The sequence below is a fragment of the Ammospiza caudacuta genome, chromosome 3 (assembly GCF_027887145.1).
Source record: "Ammospiza caudacuta isolate bAmmCau1 chromosome 3, bAmmCau1.pri, whole genome shotgun sequence".
In the NCBI taxonomy this organism is placed as follows: domain Eukaryota; kingdom Metazoa; phylum Chordata; class Aves; order Passeriformes; family Passerellidae; genus Ammospiza; species Ammospiza caudacuta.
Genome location: NC_080595.1, coordinates 102,655,568 through 102,674,032, shown reverse-complemented (window position 1 = coordinate 102,674,032; position 18,465 = coordinate 102,655,568). Strand labels below are relative to the sequence as shown.

The 18,465-nt window shown below is 37.4% G+C and overlaps 1 protein-coding gene across 1 annotated transcript in view; it reads right to left on the bottom strand.

The window, feature by feature from the left end:
- The window catches only part of EYS (eyes shut homolog), a 704,807-nt gene that overhangs the window by 35,680 nt on the left and 650,662 nt on the right, over positions 1 to 18,465 (bottom strand). The window contains exons 42-44 of the mRNA XM_058801756.1: positions 13,952 to 14,124; positions 4,422 to 4,604; positions 122 to 288 (exon numbers count right to left, since the gene is read on the bottom strand). Of these exons, the coding sequence (XP_058657739.1) occupies positions 122 to 288; positions 4,422 to 4,604; positions 13,952 to 14,124 (523 nt within the window). The remainder of the gene's footprint in view (positions 1 to 121; positions 289 to 4,421; positions 4,605 to 13,951; positions 14,125 to 18,465) is intronic.

Genomic DNA, 18,465 nt, shown 5'->3' with positions numbered 1-18,465 from the left:
AATCCTCCCAGCTTTATAGGGAAGCACAAAAAAAAGTTTTTAATTTTCCATGTAAAATTTGAAAAAAACACAGAGAACACTTTCATCTAAAGGCTAGCTTAAGGATATTCTTCTTTTTTACCTTCAGCCAGCCTTTCTGGAGATTTCTGCCAAGATGGATGACATGAACATTGAGTGTCAGATCAAGTGGTTTGCTAATGATTGTTGCTGTGCCAGAACCTAGATTGTAGCTATATACCACTCTCCCATTACGGAGGCCTAACTCCAAGAAATCATCTCCATTCAGACCTGAAAAAACAAAAGAAGGGTAGCTACTTATTCCAGGATTTAGTGAACACCAGTGTGTAAAATATACTGAAAAATTAGCAGTTTAGCAAAATAATAGCCAGGAAGCTTATGAGTTTACTATATATTTCTAATAATCTCTGTTTGACTTGTAATACTCTTTCTAGTATTATTTTGTATTTAAGATAAATTTTCAACTTCCTCCAAAATCTAAAAAAAAAAAAAAAATAAAAAAAAAAAATTGAAATTTCAAGTTGCAGGTGAGAATAGGCCCTTGACTTAGTCCTGTTCCAGGATGCTTTCAGCTTTCATTAAAGGTACTTCAAGAGCCTCAAAGCCAGAGGACACCTGCTGCTCTGAGGCAAGGGGAAAAGGGGAATAACAGGGACATGGCTCTGAAGAAGCTTCGGCACCTTCTCTCAAGCTCCTTCAGCTGCCCTTGACTCAACAGCACCTGGAGATTTTATTGCACTTGCCCTTGATTGAGGCAGCTCTGGGATGTTCATTGATGGAATTTCCTCAGTCAGTCAAGTGCTTTAATTCTTTAAGCCTTCTTAACTTTCAGGTTAGAACTGATTGATTTTCAAGTTTGCAGTAAATAATTTAATTTCTTTACATTTAGGCTTGCATGCTACAAGTGTTGTTTGTGCTTTTAATAACTACAGTGTAAAATATCATTTGAAGGATTTTAAGTCTGACATAAAGTCCACGAGTAAGAGTTCAATTTCTGGACCTGGTCATGCAAAATAAACACATTTTTACACTGTCATCTTTAAAGAGCTTTCAGTCTCTCTCTTCATGCAGGCAAGGAAGGAACCACCATTGTTTAGAGAAAACCTGATCAACTTGTTTTTTTTTTTTTTTTTTTATCAACCCCACTTTTCTTTGTTTATGGTAAAAGAAACAGGATACAAACAATGGTGAAAGTGAAGAATGTTCTCACGTGTGCCATAGGATGACTTGAATTGAAATTCAAAGCCATCCATTTCTTTTTACAACTCTCCTGTGAATTCAAGCAATTCAGTGCTCAATTTAATGCCCATACATGGTATTTTATTTGATAGTTTCTTCTGTTTTCATAAGGCTGCATTGTTTTGTATTTGTTTCAGGGAAGGTCTCCCTATTTGTTTCTCCAGTGTCACATGGTGGCCCTCATTTAAAATGTGTGTTTTGATGCCCCTGTCTCAAATGCATGGGAAATTTTCTTCATTTGCAGAAGATAAAGTAGGCTTTACCCCAGGAAATGATGCTACTTATATTGTCCTCTCACTGAAGCTCTGCACACAGCTGCTTCACAGCCAAAACTGCCATATTCCCCTTATCTCATATCCTGGAAATGAATCTGGGTTGTACTGTGCTTTTTCTATGCAGAAGTTTGTTTTTTCTATAGAGTTATTATTCTGATGCAATGGGAATCTATAGAAAAAAGAAAAGTAAATCCTTATTCCAAAGAATATAAATCAACTGCCTCTATAGAAAGTGTGCAGCTACATTCAGTTGTATGGAACACAAACACGATTCATTTTTTATTACAATGACTTGTTCATGATTTATTCATAAACCGAATGAAATCACATTGCTTTCAGTTACACTGGCACATTACCAGTGAAGGACTTCCAAACTGAAAATAGCAATTCTTTTTAAAAAACCTTTACTAAAGTTTCTGTTTTCAGCAGTGTCTACAAGGTACTTATGTCATTTGACTGACAAAACTAGGGGAAGCACATTAAAGACAAACTGTTATTTAAAAGGCTTTTTGGGGTTTTAAAATGCTTTTCAGAATTAAAGTGTATTAAAGACATGCAATGTAGCAGTGTCAGTACTCTACAAAACTGACTTGATAGTGAAGATAACCATAGCATCACAGGCTGTTGAAAGGTTGGAAGGAACCCTAAAGATTATCTAGTTCCAACACCCACTGCCATGGGCAGGGATACCATTCACTAGACTGAGTTGCTCAAGGTCTTATCCCTGGGCTTGAACTCTGTCAGGGCTGGGGTAGAATAAAATAATGTTAATAATTTGCATAAATGAGAGAGCTTTAAACTTTAGCTATGTATTGGGACAGAATTTTATAATAACTCACAAGAGGTTAGCTATGAAATTGATGCCTGTGGTTTGGGCAGAGACAACATTGGAGGGGAATCAGGTGGAGTGCTGCAAGAGAATCTTAACCTACAAGAAATTGGATGAAATGGAGAAAGGGGAAAATTCAAATTAAGTATTAAAAAGTGTTTCCTTACTGGAAGGTCACTGGCTGGGAAAACCCTCATGTTTCTTCCATTGAGAGTGCTACTGCTCAACACTCAGTAAATTGTTAAAACAAGAGCATCTTTGTGAAATAAGTGACATTCACTTGGTAAGAAACTGCTTTTGTTGTTAAAATATGGGGTGCTCAGCCTCCCCAACCATTTAAACTAAGGAGAAAATCACGAATTATCAACAGCACTTTACCATCACCTCATTGTTCTGTGTTTCTTGAGCCTTGCCCTTGGCAGCTGTGCTGCTGCCCACCCGTTGTTTGACACGGGGATGCAGAAACACCTGACTGCTGTACCACAGTGCTCACACACACAAATGGTATGCAAAGTAATAAAAAGCCAGGCTTTAAGTTTTGAGTTTAAATCCATTCAGAGTGGTTAATACTGATCTGTGTTAGGCTAATTTGGGTAAGCAACCTGATAAATTAAGTACCAGGGTCTCATGGCACACTAAAGTGCTGCTGAGCTGCACTAGCTAAATTTGACAGGATGTTTGCAAATGAAAAGTAGCAGACTTAATTATATCATAGATAAACTGCTGAGCTGTTCTACACTAACAAGTTTTCGTTTGCATTGCAATACACTAACAGTCTCACTCCTGCAAGTCTGCCACAAGGAGAAAGGGGAAGAAGCCTCAGAGGGTATAGGAGTTTAAGAAATTTAATAGAATGAAAGACCTAAGAAAATATCAAATGTATTAACCTAGCAAATGAGGTATCCCCTGTATCCTACTGATGTGATATACTGCAATTGTTTTGTTAGATATATATGTAAATACATAATGTCTCCCCAAAATTGATTTTTAATAATGCATTTTGGGACCTCAGTATCTTAAAACACCAAATAATAATTTGTCCCCTACTTCATCTTTCTGAAGCATTAATTTTCTGATACTGTTCAGCATAAGTGTAGGGTCCCTGTAGGTCAAGGGCCATATCTGCAAAACTTGTGTGATGTTTCAGATATGGTAAAATATCTACTAAAGTAGTAGAGACTTCTACTAGCACACCTAAATGACTCTCCTGCTGTGATAGGTTTAGACATAAGACACATCATTCAACCTCCCTTCTAGGCTTCAATAATTCCATAGAACAGCTCCAAACCCCAAAGCTAGGTCATGCTCCAATTGCAGAAATGATTAAGAGAAAAAAAAAATTTCCTTCTTATGAAGTATCTATTACTGGCTTATGTCTGCATCAAATTATATAAACTTTTTCTCAACTTTCATTAGTATTATGGCTTCTGTTTGGAGTAATGCTGAGACGGACAGAGCACAGGTGGTGTTACCCATGCCATGCTGATGCCATGCAGGCTGCCACAAAGGGGTGCAGAGGAGAGATACCTTAAGTATTGTTAAAATCTTAGTACAAATACTCTAAGTAGATTTACATAACCTGCTTCTCAGCTGTGTTAATCAGACCAAATTGAATGCTTTGCTACACAGACTTTAACTCAACTTACTCGTTGCTAGCTTGGGTTAACTTGCATTGAGAGATCTCAGGGTTGAGGGTCTCCTATTTTATGTGAATAACACAGAGTTCAATGATCAATAATGAAATTTATGTTAACAACTGAAAAAAGGGAACCTTGGCCTTCAGGTTTCCATCTATTTTGTTCAGAAATACACTACCTCAGATTAATTGTTGACTTCAATTACTGGAAGCAATTATATTTCTCTTTAATAAAAAGAAACATTTCTACAACCTGTTAGATTTCTCTGTCTTTACAAAACAATACAGTTTTGAAGAGATTATTTTCCCACTAATGACATTTTATCTTAAATAGAATCAAGAGAAACCTGTGCATATTTTTTCTCCTACTTGTTCAATAAGAATTTAACAGCTTGTAAGGATAAGTGATACAAATAAAGCCTACCTTGGCCCTTCTGTCCAGTGAAAAAAATCAGGTTATCTTGTAAAGCTGAGTGGTGGTTTGCCAACTGAAATTTCAAGCGAAATTCATAGTAGAAGGTGGTATTTGGGATTGTAGAATAAGCTAGGAATGAGGTATATCCAAAGACATCTGTGCCACTGAAACTTGGTTGAGTAATAGTAATAGCTGGATTAAAAAAAAAAAGAATAAACTCAGGGTTAGGGCAAAAGATTCAACAGACTTATTTTAAAAAATGAATCATTGGCAACTACTGCCATCTCCTGGAGTCTAGGTAACATTGCTACAAATAACAGTTACATTTAATCAGGACTCAGACAGACAAAAGAAAATACAGAAAGAAATTTTCCTGTTAAAGGAAATGCCATCTCTGACAGGCATTTGAGTGAAAGTGAGTACAAGAATGTGCTGACGAGGTTATGGAATGATAATTCTTCACAGGTAGAAGAAATAAGAGAAAGAAGCATCATAAAAGTATGAATTTGCAGCACAGTGAACAGGACCCACATGAATTGCAAATAAAATCAAGGCTGTACCTGTCTGTACAGAAAACAGAGCACTGGTGCTGAGTACCCACATGGCTCCTAGGGCTGGCACCCAGAACCCAGACTGCTGTAGTCAGCTCCTGGAGCTGATGCTCAGAGATCACATAGTGCTTGTATTGACAATATGGATCAGTAAAAACAGGAGAAACAGGAATGACAGCTTAATCCTGAAAGACTGGGTCTGGGACTAGGTTTAAAAGATTTGAGCAGTTACCTCCAACCAACCTGCGCCCCAAACGTGACTGGACACAGCTTTATTAATGCAGGCAGTGTGAGGGACTGGGGGAGGAAGGAATAGAAATCTGCCCCAGGCACAAACCAGATGGGGAAACGCTACTAAAGGATTATAAAACTCCCCAGGTAAATCTATATTAGCCTAAGTACATCTAAGCACCTAAATGCTTACAGGGAGGGAGAAACAATATCATGTAATTGTGAAAATGCCATCACCACCTCTAGAGTGTGGAATCTGTTTCTAAATTTTCAGCCTGGGAAAGCTTCCATATTGGCAGTGATGTGGCAGGAATTCCTTGATACCTGAATCTGAGAAAAAGTGCAGATACAAGCATGGCAAATCTTTTCTAGCACAGACTTGGAATTTGCAGCAGTACAGAGTGCACTGTCCCATTTATTGAGCACTACTCCACACATGTGGCACATTATGCCTTGCTCTTGATCTTAGATGGGAGCCAGAAAATAGGAAACAGTGGTTTTGTCCTAATTAGCAGGACACTGTAAATGAGTCTGAACACAACCTCAAGCCTCAGACCTCGGTGAGTCATGGACTGAATTGGAGGCACAACACAACTCCCCCATATTTAAATCTCATGTTAGTTTTAATCCACCCATATTTCCTTAGATTACTTGAACATGACTGAAGGAGTCTCAAATTCTGTATTTTTGCTAATTCAGAAAAATATGACACACAGACTGCTCCTTTGATGCAAAGTATTCTTCCCTTCTTTTTTCCTTTCTTTTTCCCCTCTTTTTTGTGTCTGTATGTTTTAGTGTGTCTTTAATACGCCACAAAATATTTAAGAGACAAGAAGATTTTAAAATAAAGGAGTCCTTTGTGTTTATTGTTTTTTCCTGCTTCGATTTATAACGGGAAAAGCAAATTCTCTCATGTACTTTCACAGAGCCAGGTACTTTGGTTTGCTGGCAGAGATCACTGAAGAGTCTAGTCCTGATAAGTTATTCCCAACGGGGGATAATTCTTTATGCCCAGGATGAGATATGCAATTGTCTCAGCTGTTTCCTTGGAGCATTTTAAGTGGGGAGTTATTTTCTTGCCTTTCTACTTGCTCCTCCCAGTGTTCCATATAAAGCTGGATTAAAGATTGACAAAGGGCCTCCAATGCAAGGAAGCCACAGACCTGGGGACAAGTCCAGAGGAGGCCACTAAGTCGATCACAGGGCTGTAACACCTTTCCTGTGAAGACATGGAAGAGTCTGAGAGAGCTGGGGCTGTTCAGCCTGGAGAAGAGCAGCTCTGGGGAGACCTCTAGCAGCCTCCCAGCGCCTAAAGAGGGCTTACAAGGAAGCTGGAGAAGGATTGCATGAGCACCATATGGAGCTATATCTCCATCAGGCATGTAGTCCTGAAGGGAAATAATACTTTTTAAGGCAGTAGGAGTCCCGTGGGCACTTTTAATGGAAACTGTGACACACTATTTTGGTTTACGTATTCACAGTTTTCTCGGCTGTGCTGAAGAAGTTTCTCACACCTGGTAGAAGTCAGATGCAGTTTCTAATTAACCACTCTATCCTTAGCAGGTAGGCACATGTTTGCAAATAGTCCTCCCTATGCTGGAGAGTAAAATGTATTTAGAAATGTTAATTAGTAATGAGTCAAAAGCTTGTATTTCTGGCTAACTCAATCTATCTAGCTTGACAGCTATTCATATTTTGTCTGTCTCTGAACTGCCACTTATAGACTTTATAGCACATTTTTAATCATGTTTCTTGTCTACACCAAGTATTGTTTGTCAAGAGATCTTTATCCGATCACATAAAAAAGTGAAAAGTCATCAGTAAATGTGCATCAGTGTTTGAGATTAATTTCATGCAATGACCTTCATTAATTTGATTTTAATGCAGACTAGTTTACCATAGTTGTACATATTTTTAACTTAAAAATTGAAAGAAAAGTAATAATTCTGTATGAAAAATACCATGTTGGCAAAATCATGTGAAAAAAAAATCTCCACCTTTCTTTTTATTATCTACCTTTTCATTATAAAGCTATGGAGCCAAGACTGCAGAATATTGCATAATCTTTTCCTTGGAACCCAGTCCTTCTAAATAGTATTTGTAAAATGTTTGAGGCTGGTTGAATTAGCAGAGGGCACAGCTGTCTTCATTGGGTTATTTTTCTTTTCCAGTCTGGACATCATCCAAACTGATTTCTACTTTGCTCTTGCAGTGCACAGTCTGAAGTGGTAAAGAACAGAGATGTGTCCCAACGACTTTGATTATGAGCCTTGCTCGCACACTCCAAATTAACACTGTGACTAAAATACTCATTGCTCTGACAGAGTACTGAAGTCTTTTATCAACTTTTTGTCCTTGATCTTGTCCTGTGTCTCCCTGTCAGTTCTATGTCATTCATCATTCTGCTTTCCTGCATTCCCAGTGTTGAACAAGTAATAACGAATGATATGTCCCATTGACTCACAAACAAATAATGACAAATTATCCCATTATATAAATGCATCAATATGGTTGACTACTTACTTCCCTAATATTGTATATCTCATCAGAGCTGAGTACAAAAAATGGGAGTTAGAAAAAATCAACTATACTTTGAAAAAAGATCTTAAGAAAGAGGCTCAACTTCACTTTTGAATTCTCTGCCTCCTCCCCCACAACTGGCACAAGGTGATGGGGCACATGGCTTGTGGATGAGGCCTCTGCCATTCCCTCCCCCTCAGTGAAAGAACTATTCATACTCTTCCCCCATTCCAGTATGGGGTCCCTGCCATGGGAGACAGTCCTCCATGAGCTTTTCCAACGAGTCCTTTCTATGGGCTACAGTTCTTCACAGCATGGGTTTCCCACAGGGTCAGAAGTCCTGCCATCAAACTGCTCCAGTGTGGGCTCTTCTCTCCATGGGTCCACAGGTCCTGCCAGGCCCTGCTGTGGTACAGGCATCCCATGGGGTCACAGCCTGGGATCCTCCATGGCCTGCAGGTAGATATCTTCTCCACTGTGGGCTCCAAGGCTGGATGGGACAGCTGCCTCACCGTGGTCTCAACCATGGGCTGCAGGGGAAGCTTGCCACGCAAACCCACTTTGCTCACTGGAACCTCTGGGATGTCCAAGGAGAAAATGATAAGGGGTGCTAGAGATGCAGGCTGCTGCAGTGCCAGCTGAGGGTTCAACATGGTAGTAAAATACTCCTGATGTCTGTAAAGCTGTTGTATCAAGAGTTAGTGATCCACTTAATGGGTCATTCAGGTGTATGAATTTCCCTCCCCACTTCCAGGACTTATGGAATCCTTTTGTCTGTCTTGTGGCATCAGTAATCATGGAGTCATCAGTTTTACTCTGGGAACTGAAATTTGAAATAATAAAAGTGACTTCACTGCTCAGAGATGAAACTATGATTCTGAAAAACTGCCAGTACAGCAGTGACATTAATAGTGTGTGAGTGTGCCTGTATGTGTGTTTTACAATCTTTATGACATTCATCACATTGGAAGTGTGGGGGAAATTAAGGCCCAGTGAAAACAAAATAACTGAGAAAATAAATTCTCTGAAACAGTAAGAAGAGCAACCCTGCAGATTTTTTAGCTGAGGAAATTCCCTTTGGGCATCTGCTACCACCAAACTGCACAACTCAGTCTGCAGACCCAAACAACTCTGAAGGTGACATTGTGTGCCAAACATAGCTGCACAGAAACTTGCTTGCAGGCTGATTTTCACTCTACAGAACTCGAAGCAAGTGACTATTCCCACTTTAACACTTTGAAATTAATTTTATACATGGGGGAATACATCCCACAGAAAACCTGCTGGAATTCTTGGGGCTGTGACACATTACCATAAGTGTTGCTCAGAAATGTTTCAAGGAAGAACCTTACAGATTGCTGTGAATGACCCTTTCCAGGGTGTGTTTGCTAAATACAGCATCACAGTTAGGACTCTGCTTCATGTTGTCACATATGTGAACATATGTGAAACTAAACCACAGAAGTTTGGTCTAAAACACTGCAAATGACACAATTACTCATTTTATCAATGCACATGCCTTTGAAGTCCTTCTCCCTTTAAATGTGCATTTGTACTTACAAAGTGCTTGCTCTTGATTCTTGGCTCAAAAGGCCTCATGTTATGACCAACATCTCCCCAAAAGAGCCCCATTTCTTGTGCAACATATTACCAACAACACCAGGTGTACATTTCCAGTCCTGGCCAATGAACCATTCCTGCTTCACTTGCATTTAGGAGGCCATTACCATCCCACAGTACAATGATACACTGATATTTATGATTTAGGAATTCTGCATCTTATATAGCAAAATTTCTTACACTCAGATATTTCAAACATTGTGATTTTATATTTTACTGTATCAATCTCCTGTACAAACCAGGAAACATCTCCATTCTGTGCTTAGATAGAAGTGTAAAAAAAATAGAAAAAAAGAAATAAAGGCTGATTACAGAGACGGTAGCAATTTAACAACTCTAATCAAGTCTGTGATACTAAACACTGAAGGAGATATATAGTGTGCAAAAAACAAAATGCAAGCAACTTTTTGCTAATTTAAATATGAAAGGAAATTTGTCAGACTAAGGGCTTGGATGCAGGCTGCTTTCACACAAATCTACTGAGACACCAGAGCTCAATAACTGGACTCAATTTAAATTCTATAGATCCCTTTATCTGCAGTTTAAAGATGCAAAGTCACTTGGGGGAATTAGTCAATCTGCCCATGCAGACATAGGCTCTAGTCTCATAGTCTCTTTTCCAAAGTGTTGGGTATAGATGGTGTTCTCCTCTCCTTCCCTTCACCCAACCCCCCAGCCAAGTTGGAGGGATTTAACAGAGGCATTTAACTCTGCAATTCAACAGTCAAGTCCCACTCCTATCCCATCACAGATCCATCTCCATAATCCCAGAGCACAGACCACAACAGCAGACAGGACCCAAAATAAGGATTCAGAGGAAGGAACACCTTGCCCAGATCCCTCCCAGGGATACCCCCAGCCCTCGTGGCAAGGTGTGACACTCCCCATGATGAGTCAACAGTGGGTCACCCTTTGGACAGAGGGATGTAACTACCACGGGGTATGGGACACATTACGAGATGTAGGTGAAGAGCATTTTGGAATAGCACGGGACTTATGGGGGTCTAAAAGAGAAAATTAGGTGATTTGGGGAGGAAAATAGTGAGGAAAATAGAGGGATACAGAGACATAAGGGCCAGGCACGTGTTAATAGATCACAGTGCTTGTCTGGCCATGTCCTCCCCCCTGATCAATGTGGCCTGTACTCTCTTCTGTTTTATATTAACATTCCCCCTCCTTTTGGCCCATTATGCTGTAGCTGTGTGGGTTCCTGAGAGACATTTCAATGTATAATGGTCAACTTGCAGTCAAAATAACATGGTTATCTAATGATAAAAGCAAGAAAAATGTGTAGTGAGAGATAATGCATCTTGTTGTGTATGTTAGGAAAAATGGACATGCTTTTGGAAGCTTTCATTGATGTCTGAAACAAGCATAGCATAACAAATAAACTCAGAGCCATGGTCACCAGCCTGCTTAGACAGCAGTATGCTCCGATTCAGAAATGTAAGAAAAGTCTTTGTTAGTCCCAGACCTTGTCTATTTTTCCATATTTATATACATTTGTCTAACAGAAGCTGCTATCTGTCCTTACATTTTTGCCTCATTTGTCATATTTACAATTGTCCTATAATTTTCTTCACTTTTTGAGTGTTATGCATTTCACATAAAATTATGCACTTTTAGCTTGTCACAATTTGGTTTTTTCTTATTTTTTTCTATTTCTGTTTTCTTTTCCATTTAATAGTGACAATACTTTTATTATTTATTTATTTAACTTTTTATTATTTATTTATTTAACTTTTCCTTACTGTCACTGACATATTTTTTGAAAATCCTTTCACTAGGATTTTTCTCCTAAGAAGCTGAGAAGCCTCAGAAAAGACATGTAAGCAATAACTATCTGATGGCTGTGGAATGTGGTGTGGAAATGGTTTACCAACAGACCACAGGTGCATCTTTGATTGGCCTCATGTGGATTGTTTTTACTTAATGACCAATCCCAGTCCAGCTGTGTCAGACTCTCTGGTCAGTCACAAGATTTTATTATCATTCCTTTCTAGCCTTCTGATGTCTCCTTTCTCTTTCTTTAGTATAGTTTTAGAATGTAATTTTCTTTTAATATAATAATATCATAAAATAATAAATCAGTCTTTTGAAACACAGAGTCAAGATTCTCATCTCTTCCCTTGTCCTGGGAACCCTCAAACACCACCACACATTACATATATTGCTGTTGTTCTTAGCATGATTTCTAACCCTTGACAGATGGCAATTGGAGCTCTGACAGGATGAAGATCTGTATCTGTGGGCTCCTTTATGGCTCTGTCCACATCTTGATTAATCCTTACTGTGTCTTTTGCAAATAATCTCTATTGTTAGGAGCAGCCAAGCTGGCATGAAATTGCAATTCTATTTGGTACATTAGTTATATTCATTTTATCAAATAATCACTGTGACATCTCACTTGTTCTGTGTTGATGAAAACCAACTATTATTTGATACACATTTTGATAAACAGCATTTCTTTAGTGTTTCAGACATTCAAGCATTAGGTTGCAATCTGAATAGTAGAGATAATATTATTGTGTATCTTAAACAAAAGATGATTAATTTAAAATCTGCAGTTCTATGCCTTAATTTTTATGGATCATTTCTTTCTATTAAATTTATTATCTGGAATACACATTTTGTCATAGTAAACAATTATGTTTGCCTTCTGCTTCTAAAATAATTTAAATTGTTCTATCATTTTAATTAGGCAATCTATCATTATCTTCAAATATCTCCCAGAAGTATGGCTTTGGCGCTGCTGGGGCTATCCATAAGGATACATCCAGCCTCCACTGCATTGTGGCTCTCTTTCTCCCTTCTTAGTTTCAGAAAATGTGATAAAGGGGCCTCTTGCAACTCATTTTAAGACTTCTGCCTGTGCTCAGGTTATTTCTATTCCTTCTAAATTGTCAAGATATGGTTCAATAAAATAATTTTTCATATTCCAATAATAGTTTCTTATGTTGTCAGCTTATTACCTTAGATTTATGTCCTGCAAAGCTGAGTGTTCTTTCCCATTTTGCTTGTTTATAGTGATGGTCCAGACAGTTTTCCCTTTCTACTCATTAAAATGAATTCTTTCTGTGCTTTCAAAGACTCTAGTTTTGTAGACCAATCAAACTAATGAATTTCTGTAGTTTCACTCAATTTAGGCTCTCAATTTTTATGTAGTCTCGCAGTTTAGAGACAATTAAATCCAAAGATCTGCAGAAGAGCCTCATTGAACAGCTACAGGGAAAAAACATTAGATGATACTCAGTGTTGACAGATGTAAATTGGGGCAGATTACAGAAACAGTCCTTGCCTTAAATACAGGACAATGGGCTCTGACCTCACCATCAGCTTTCAAAGGAAGAGATGTTGGAAATTTTAATAAGCACTTTCATGAATATGTCAGTGTACTCATGAAAGAAAACAGAATGGGAAACAAAGAAAACAGAGATGGGTTAAGTAAGGGCAGAGAGTAAGACAGAAAAATGTCAGGCACCACTGTATAAAGCAGTGGCATTATCAGACCTTGAATATAGCACCTTGAATCAGCTCTGGAGCCTCATTTTAAAGAATGAGGAATTGAGAAGGAACAAAGAAATGCAGCTTGGATGATAGAGATGCAGCAAATGAAGTCCCCGTGTATTTCTACTGTAAACTAGGAAAGGTTACCAAGAAATTATCATACATATTTCATATATTCACTTTTACTATTTGCTATCAAGTATCATGGTTAGATGAAATCAGATAAAACATAAATGTTCATCTACTGAAAATTTTGGAAATAAAATTTTTAAATAAGATTTAAATATGTATATGATATGACAAAAACCAACCTGATAATTGTTTAATACTTATTTGAAAAGGCACTTCATGTGCACCACTAAATAAGCTCAGAATCAGTGATTATTTTCTATATGTAGGTTTTTCAATCATTACTTCTTGCTGCATTCACTGTTAGGGGAAAGAATTCCTTGGATGTTCACACACAGGAATTCCTGACCTAGAACAATCATTATAATCAATGCTCAAGGAATAAAAGTCCTTCCTTTGACAATGTTAGTCAAAATGACCTATTTCCTTTGCTTTATTTTCACTTTATCCTGTCTCCTGTTTTACAGCAAAGCACTTAGTAAATTTTAAATTGTCCTTCTTTTTGACCTGAACAATTAATCACATTATGGTATGTGGTGGTATTTTTACAATCCAGAAAGTATTATTTTTACACTGCTTTAATAGCAAAATGTACAAAGTAACGCTTCTGTAAGCAGATGAAAAATCAAACTGCAGCAGAAATCAATTTCTCCAAAGGAGCTCTCACTTGAATCTCTCAGTTTTTCTCCAGGTGATTTACTAAAACATCAAATGCTACCTGGTATTTCCCAGCTTCTCTGAGTAAACTCTCAGCTTCTTTGATCCCTCTGTCTGCCTTTCTCTGGCTGGAACTTTAATGAAGCCACACATGGGAAGGGTGATCAGCTTAGGCATTCTTTGTGTGCGACTGGGCTTTGGGCTGTGTTTTTGGGGAGGTTGTGACTTTCAGTGTTTTACCTTCAAAACCTTTGAGATGTTTCTTACCACGGCTTCTATGAATGATAGAAACTATGACCAATGCATGAAGAAAATGTTTCTTACCATCACTGCAGAGGATGCCAGACCTTCCATATGGACACAAGCAAACAGCATCTCGCCTGGACTTTGGAAAACATGTAGCACCACTTCCACATGGATTTTCATCACAAGTTGCAAACTGGCAGAGTTTTCCAGTGTAGAGTTTAGGGCATTCACAATACCAATTTTCTTCATCACTGACAAATTTAAATTACAACAAACAAACAAAAAAAGTGTAAGTACCAAAACGCATTTAAAACAAGCAGAATGGGATTTACACTTAGAGAAAATCTGTGACATCTGACTTATAGTTGTAATAGATCTATGCTTTTGCTAGTGTTCCTGGCATTAGACATGCCTGAATGCCTTACTAGGACTGGAGATGACAGTTTCTTTTGGGTTTAATTTTAAATTTTTATTTTTATTTCTTTTGCTGGTGAGAGATGAGACTTTTCTAATGTCTCACTAGTTGTTTGTGCTGCATCTTTCATAGCATAGTCAAAATAACTGCTACAGAAGAACAGGTCTTCTATTATGTCTAAAAAAATGAAAACGTGAGAACAAAAAATGAAAGTTACTAGTTTATTTTTCAAATGGACACATCATTTGTATATTCAGTTACTACATACAGCTTGTATGTATACAGTAGGATGCAGAAAATCCTGAAATATGAACACCTGCAATAGGGATTATGTTGAATTTGAAACAATAATAAGCAGGTAAATCTCTGCTATAATATAACTTATATTCTCAGTCATAGAAAGAATATTAGAATAGGCAAGGATAAAAACAAGTTGTAACCAGACAAAACCGACATTTAGAAATGTGCATATTCTGGTTGTACCAATTTTTTTATAGTACTCAAAGATAGCACAATGACAACTATGGTAGGAAAACCAAAGCAGACAGGATAACAAAAGAGTGCAAGACATTCCCATCTATGACTTATTATAAATATAATTTCACAAAAGGTCTTATTTGATTTTCTCCTTATATTATGGCTGAACATAGATGACAGCTAGATAGGTCAATTCATATGGATGTATAGTATTCATGTACATCCTCAGTATTGAACAGAAACATATCTGCCTTTTACTGGAAAAGGTCACATGTGCCTTTGGGTATAAATGCAGAAGACATGGTGCATGTTGTGTCAAATCACACTCATTGTGGTTTTCCAATAATAGCGTAATCATTAGGATGAGCACTGATAAAATTTCAAATACATGTGATTTGTAAAAATTCATTATCTGCTTATAATAGCCACACAATCAGGTTAAAGAAAATAATCTGGATCTGAAAGACCTCCTGTATTTTTTAAAAGAGGGAAATAAGTAAGTCTTGTGACAGTCCTTGCTCAGAGTAGTTGATTAGTGTGTTCCTAAACTGACCACACACAGAGCTGGGCAGTGAGGATCTCAGCTTGAGCGTCTACCGGAATGAACCTCATGAATAATGCCTCCAGACGCCTTTGCAAAAGAAAATTGCTATCAGCTGCAATAATAAATTCCTGTGTGTAGCCTATTCTATTTATAGATCTGCTGCAGACTGCATGAGAGGAATCTAAATGAGCTACTGGTATTTGTGCAGTACTGAGAATCCTGCTTTCAGGGATTTTAATATCAACATTCCATAGTTCAGCTAATTAAAAAAGCATTAATAAACTGAATTATTCCTGGAAATCTACAATTGTGGGTGATGATTTTTAGTTATCAAATGTATTCAGTTTTTTATAGAAGAAAAGGTGGATCATCGCTGCTGACTGCCATAAGACACATACTTTAGTCTGCACCTTTAAAGAAAAAAAAAACATACATTCTTTTAATGACCTGTATATGAAAACATTTGCCATTACTTTTTATAGTCTTACTTTTGGTATTGTGGAGAAGATTAAAAATATCAGGTTTCATAACAAATGGTGAGTAGTTTATGTTTTACAAAATGAGCAATGTTATGACATTTCACCATTGGTGCTGTAAGATTCTAATAACAAAAAATAGTGATTCCTGATAAGGCAAAGAAAACAGTTTTTAAAAAGTTCTACAAAATAATATAAAACTTGAAAGTATAACTTTCAAGCTAACCACAGAGAAAGAAAATAATCACATCCATTTCACAAAAATAGTATACAAAGCCCCAGATAACTTATTCTTTTTCAAAGCACGCTGTAACTGGACAAGATCTCCCATATTCTACTGAATTAATCTCAGATGCAAGAAACACATACTGCTCAAATGGTCAAGAACTTCTCCCAGGTAGATTTCACAATTTCATGATGGCCTGCTACCCTTTATAAATGCAAGAAGCAAATGAAAAAGGGCAGAAAATCAGAACAGTAATATCTTTTGTCTGTGTTGTACACCTGTGAATGACTCCAAGAAAAACTTATTGGGTAATTACATATATGAGCTGAAGAAAATGAAAAACAAGGAAAATACCAGAATTTTGAAGCTGCAGAACAAGAAACAAATTTGGAGTGTTCTGTGGAAATGTGTTATATGACTAATATGTTATATTAGTGTTTGATTTCAGATCCAGAGCATGGTTTTGCAGAAAACCTCCTGTTTGGCCCCTGTTGAAATGCCTTGTTCCACATTGTGTCTCTAGAGTACAGGAACTAATTTGTTTGGATTAACCTGCACCAGAAGATTGTCTTACAGGTCAGGTTGCTTCAGCTGTATGGACTTGGCATTCAGACCCATACCAGGTCTAGTGTGAGTCAAAGCTTCTTGAAACACGAATAAAGGGAATATTGGGTCCTCAGCACTAATTGACTTGACCTGAAAATCTATGCCTGTTGAACTACATTACCTACTAACGTGGATGCAGATTTATAAGCCGTCAAAAGAAAATCATGCAGCCATGGTATATGTTACACACAAAAAGTCCCTCCAGATTTTACATGAGAGCACTGACAAACTCCAGGAGTCGATAGAGAAAAAAACCCCAAACAACCCCTAACTATTCAGAATCATATGAAATAAGAAAGACACAAACAGTGAAAGCAAATGGGAGAAAAGATAGAAATAGTGATGAAAAGGAGTGAAAAAGACAAGAAGGGTGTTTCTAGAGCACCATCACCTCATGCCTCCAGGATTATGATACAGGGAAAAAAAATGGAGGAGAAAAAATGTGGAGGGAAAATGAACTATTCTCTGACATTCTTAAAGGCCTCTGAAATGGTAAGGGACATATTTTGTATTACCATTTCCCATGTTATATTCCTTTGATCTTTGGTTTAGATATTAGATTGGAAAGAAAGTCACCAAGAAATATTTGCATGATATGACATGATATTGGTAATTCAGTAATACAATTTCTCTCCTTGAATCAATGCTACATCAGTGATCTGATTTAATGAAATCAAAGTTTTCTATAATATTGACAGCTTTGGGATACCAACCCAGGTTATGGTAATTTATTTATTTAAAATATAGCACAATACAGAAGAGATTGGATTGTGTTACATTAGCAATCAAGTCACAGTTAAAACCCTGCTTTTGACTTAAATCAATTCTGGTTTTGAAAGGAAAGTTTAAAATCCCTTTTCACAGTGTGTCACAGCCATCATCTGTACTCTACTGGCAGTGTTTTGTTTGCCCAAAGCAGGATATAATTTTCCATATTTCTGTGCTTTTTCCATTTCTAAAGTGGGAGTACAATGAGAGCAAATGCCCTTTATGTAGTTTTATGCAAGAGGGGTTCCCTGAAAGGAAGCACACTCAACACCCATTAATAATGATTTTAAGGTCCCTTCTAACACAAAGCATTCTATGATTCTGTGGTTGCAGTGTGTGTCACAATGGGTTCAATATTTAATGACATAGATTCTTTTAGTGCCTTCATTATATTATCTGTAACAAAGCTATGGAAGTTGGAGGGAACCGCTCCTTCAGTCAATAAGTAGTAGATGTACTTCAGTTTATGTTCAAGTTGTTACTATTATGTTTTTGTAGCACTCTTGTTTTAAATTACTGGAAAATGAAAGGGCCATCATACATTTTCGGTTTAAGCCTTAAGTTGAATTATGTTTCATGCAAAGATTCATTAAATTGCTTTCCAGAAAACACCAGCATAATGTAAAGGCAATTACAATCTCCCTTTGAAAGCTTTGTGTAATAGACAAATCCACAAAAGCTCTCTGCAGCCAGAAGGATAACCTTATCTCATCAATAATCTTAAAAATATCAAAGGACAATATATAAAGGAGGTGTTTCTTCCTTGTGCACAGCAGGTGTTTTTTAGTATATGATATATCTGCCAATCTTTCCTTCTATTATACAGCTCCCAAAATCAATTCAGCTTTCATGCTGCTTTAGTACTTTTCACTCAGGTTTCCTCAATTACGGTATCTTGTCTAGCTCTGAATACTTTTGTTATCTTTACTGTTTTGAATCATTTTCCCCTCTGCCTGGGAGAATTATTCTGCAAGTTCTGTCAGTTCACTTTAATTTGCTTTGCCTTTCACTGAGAGGATTTTTGTATGGGGTCTGTGTGATCAGATTTTGGTAGTGGCAGGGACCTACAGGGGTGGCTTC